This window comes from Nestor notabilis, unplaced genomic scaffold (genome assembly GCF_000696875.1).
Source record: "Nestor notabilis isolate BGI_N333 unplaced genomic scaffold, ASM69687v1 scaffold30109, whole genome shotgun sequence".
Taxonomy (NCBI): Eukaryota; Metazoa; Chordata; class Aves; order Psittaciformes; family Psittacidae; genus Nestor; species Nestor notabilis.
In genome coordinates, this window is record NW_009942844.1 from 31,460 (window position 1) to 35,383 (window position 3,924).

General features: G+C 54.0%; 1 protein-coding gene across 1 annotated transcript in view; it reads left to right on the plus strand.

Moving 5' to 3' along the window:
- The window catches only part of CPEB1 (cytoplasmic polyadenylation element binding protein 1), a gene marked incomplete at its 5' end in the record, with an annotated part of 7,125 nt that overhangs the window by 1,731 nt on the left and 1,470 nt on the right, over nt 1-3,924 (plus strand). Inside the window, 4 exons of the mRNA XM_010021602.1 lie at nt 103-216; nt 317-406; nt 1,318-1,454; nt 2,613-2,811. Coding sequence (XP_010019904.1) covers nt 103-216; nt 317-406; nt 1,318-1,454; nt 2,613-2,811 — 540 coding nt within the window. The remainder of the gene's footprint in view (nt 1-102; nt 217-316; nt 407-1,317; nt 1,455-2,612; nt 2,812-3,924) is intronic.

Below are 3,924 nucleotides of genomic sequence, written 5' to 3' on the forward strand. Positions count from 1 at the left end.
CTGCTGAACGTAGGGCTGTGGAATATGGGGATTTGCTTGGAGACCTGTGGCAGGGTGTGAAGTAAATGGTCCTGTACTGAGTGTTGTTGGTGCTTGTCCAAGCTGTGAATGAAGCAACCTGCACCTGGAGTGGACAGCTGCCTCCCCGAAACTACAAGAACCCTGTTTACTCCTGCAAAGTGTTCCTGGGAGGAGTCCCGTGGGACATTACGGAAGGTGAGCAGCCCCTGGCCCCATGCTGTGGGTTTTGCCATCACGAGGGTGTGGGGTGGACCTTTTATTTTTTGGACACTGACTCCTGTCCTTCTATCTGTAGCTGGACTGATCAACACCTTCCGTGTGTTTGGCTCCCTGAGTGTGGAGTGGCCTGGTAAGGATGGCAAACACCCACGCTGCCCTCCCAAAGGTAATATGCCTAAAGGTAATAGCGACACGGTAGGGTTACTTTTTTCCCATGCTATGTTACAGCACGGATCTGGGCTGGTACGGCTGCATGCTGGTGACTGGATGGTACAGAGCACCCTAGGGTAAATGTCCCACACTCACTTGGGTCAGCACCAGAGCACTGTTACCTTGAACCTGGTGTTCCCCATGTCCCTAGTAGGGCTGGGAAGAGTGTGGGGTGGGGGGAGTCCTCTCTGGTGCTTCTGGAGCCCCACAAGGGTCTGGCTTGCCCTGATTGCCTACATGTACCCTGGAATCCAAAGGTATCTGCAGTGAGCTGGCAGCTCAGGAACTGGGGAGCTGAGCAGTGCCTGGGGTGTTCTGCCTGAGGTAGCTGGGCTGATATGTTGTGTAAGTAACGATGAGTTACTCAGTGAGGAGTAACTAGTTTGTAGGCTTGATGGTGCCCAGTGGCCTCATTCAGTCACTAGCACAGTGTGAGGTGCAGCGTGCTGGTGCTGAGGGAAGTGATTTTTAAAGCCCCAAACTTGTATTTCTGGGCGTAGACATCTGAGATATGAAGCAGTCTGTTTTCCTGCAGACCATGCTGTGCTCAGGCTGGTGGTGCCTGTCAGATCTAGATGTAGTGGGGGATGGACAGTGGTCCACATGGCACTGGATGTGGACAACCTGCCCCCTCGTGCTGGGTTTGGGCTCTTTCCCAGCTTGGCTGAGCTCTGTGTGTCTCAGGTGGGTCATGTGGGGTGGGACTGCGAATCACCCTCCCCTAGAAGAGCTTGTGAATAGCAAGGAACTAACGAAGTGCAGATATTTTGGCATCTGAGAGTGATTTTGAGGGTGTCTGCAAACAGGGGTGATCTTTCTCCTCTGCTACAATTCTAACAACTGGTTTTTTTCCATTTACCTCTAAAGGATATGTCTACCTGGTGTTTGAGTCAGAGAAATCTGTGCGTGCTCTGCTCCAGGCATGCTCCCAGGACTTGCTAAGCCCTGATGGGCTCTCTGAATACTACTTCAAGATGTCCAGCCGCAGGATGCGCTGCAAAGAGGTGAGCAGACCTGTGAGAGTTGCCCTGCAGATAACAGGATGAGATGCTGATGAGATCCTTGGAGGCAAGGGGGTGGGCAGCGTTGCTCTGCTCTAGGAAAGCAGGGCTAAAAAAGAGCAGCAGAAGTCGATTGGCTCTTGGCTCTCTTCAACTGATCTTCCTGTAGAAGAGCTGGATGTGGGCAAGGAGGGAAATGACAGGTCTGTGTCCTTTGCAACAGCTTGTCTGGAACTGTGACATGGGGCTCCTGGACCTGTGGAAGACCCTGGTTTCATGAAGCCAAGCAGCTTCGTGCAGCTGCAAAGGAGCACAGGAGCAGGGATTTTTCTGCTTCATGCTCCTTTCAGTCCACCTTTGCTTACAGGGACAAACTTTGATCCCCTTTAGTGCTTTGCTAGACCTCCCCAGTTTGCTGAACAAGTGGCTCTTGTGCTCACTACAGGCAGGTATTTTGGATCCACAGCTGAAGTTGCATCCTCTCCCCAGTGTGGCCGTGGCTGGCTGACCTGTGGAGGTGCTGGGGCTGAGCTCAGCCTCCTGGTGAAGGGGGAATGTAGCTATAGATGGGGTACAGCTGCATGAGCTTGTGGAGTTAAAGGACTGAGATTCAGCTCTTACCTAGGCAGGCACAAACTCCTTGTGCTCCAGAAGCTCTCCTGGTGTCTGGCTGTTGGCACTGCTTTCATGCTTGGTGATCTAGTGCTCATGGAAGTTTATCCTCTTCAGAGCCCTGTATCAGCTGCTCTGCAGATGGAAGCTCCTGTTGAAATTGGCCACGGATGAGTTGTTTCATGGGTTTCCCATGCTGGAAGGCATCTGACTGGGCTGTAAACAGAGTGTGCAGGAAGCAGGAGGAATCCACTGGTACATGGATTGTATCCTGGCTTCCAGCCCTGAGGGACCAGTACTTTGGATTCCCATCTGGCTGGAAGTGGAGCAGTGTGGCTGTTGGGTTTTGTGGGCTCTTGGAGGTGTCTGGAGCAAAGCTGGAGCTCCAGAGCTCTGGGCATAGACACTGAGCAGCAATAGTGACACTTGCAGGTTGGGGTCAAGCGCAAAGGCCTGGGCTGGCTGCTCCCCTCAGCTGAGCTGCGGTGGGACAGCACAGCATGTGGCTTGCAGGCCCTTGGCTGACCGAGCTGTGGTGTGTGCTTGCAGGTGCAGGTGATCCCGTGGGTGCTGGCAGACAGCAACTTTGTGCGCAGCCCGTCGCAGCGGCTCGACCCCAGCAAGACTGTGTTTGTGGGGGCTCTGCATGGGATGCTCAATGCAGAGGCGCTGGCGGCAGTCATGTACGACCTGTTCGGAGGGGTGGTCTATGCTGGCATTGACACGGACAAGCACAAGTACCCCATTGGTAAGTGGGGATCCCACTGGGATCAGCTGTCACCCATTGCATGCTCTGAGGAGGCTGCAGCAAGGCCCTTGGTCCCTCAGTGGGGAGGACTGCCCAGGGTGCCAGGCTCCACCTGTGCTTACTCTGGGAGCAGACATCCATCCAGCCTCTTCCACAGGCAATGCTCCTTGCCTCCTGGCTGTGGGGAGGTAAGACAAGACTCGGGGAGGGCCAGCAGAGGCAACACTCCTGGGAACTGGAAACTCCCAGATCATTCCTGCACTGCCCCCAGGCAGTTCTCCAGCAGAAATGAGGGCGGTGGGAGGGAAAAAGACTCTTCTCCCAAGTAATAAGAGGAAACAGCCTCAAACTGCACCAGAGGAGGTTTAGACTGGAGATTAGAAACAATTTATTCCCAAGAGGGTGGTCAGGCACTGGGACAGGCTGCCCAGGGCAGTGGTGGAGACGCTGTCCCTGGAAGCATTCACAAACTGTGTAGATGAGGCCCTCAGTGACATGGTGAGTCTCTTGGCATCCTGCCAGTCAGGAACAGTGTGGAGTTTGCAGAGCTGTGTGCTCATCACTGTCCTTTCAGGCTTTTCAGGTCAAGGCTTGGGTTTAGGATGTGCTGTGGTGCTGCAGTGCATTACTGTCAAAGTGGCTCTGGGGGGATAGTCCCAGGGGGTTGGATGTATGAGACTAATCCTTGGAATGATCATGGATGAAATTCTGGCACCCTAACCTGCCCTGTGCTGGCACTGTGGGCTCCTAGAGCATGACTTAACACAGAGCTTCATGCAGAGGCCAGGGTTCTCACTCACATGGGTGAGATCTGCTCCTGATGGCAGTTGCTCAGCTTTTTGGGGGTTCTGCTGGGGAGATGGACTTGGTCCTATTGGAAGAAGGATCCCACTGTACACAGCAGTGACCCTGAGCCAGTGCTGGGCCCTCCAGCCTTGTGGTGCTACAGGAGAGGAGTAGATGGGTCCTGGGTAAGGCTTTGCCCTGGTTTGAGCTGTCTGCTGGCAGGCTGGGCAGTGTTGTAACATCCAGAGCTTCCCCTATGCTAAGAAACACATAGGTAAGCATGGGTATGTTTTTCTGGAGCTTAACAAAACTTGGCTGGAAATGAGT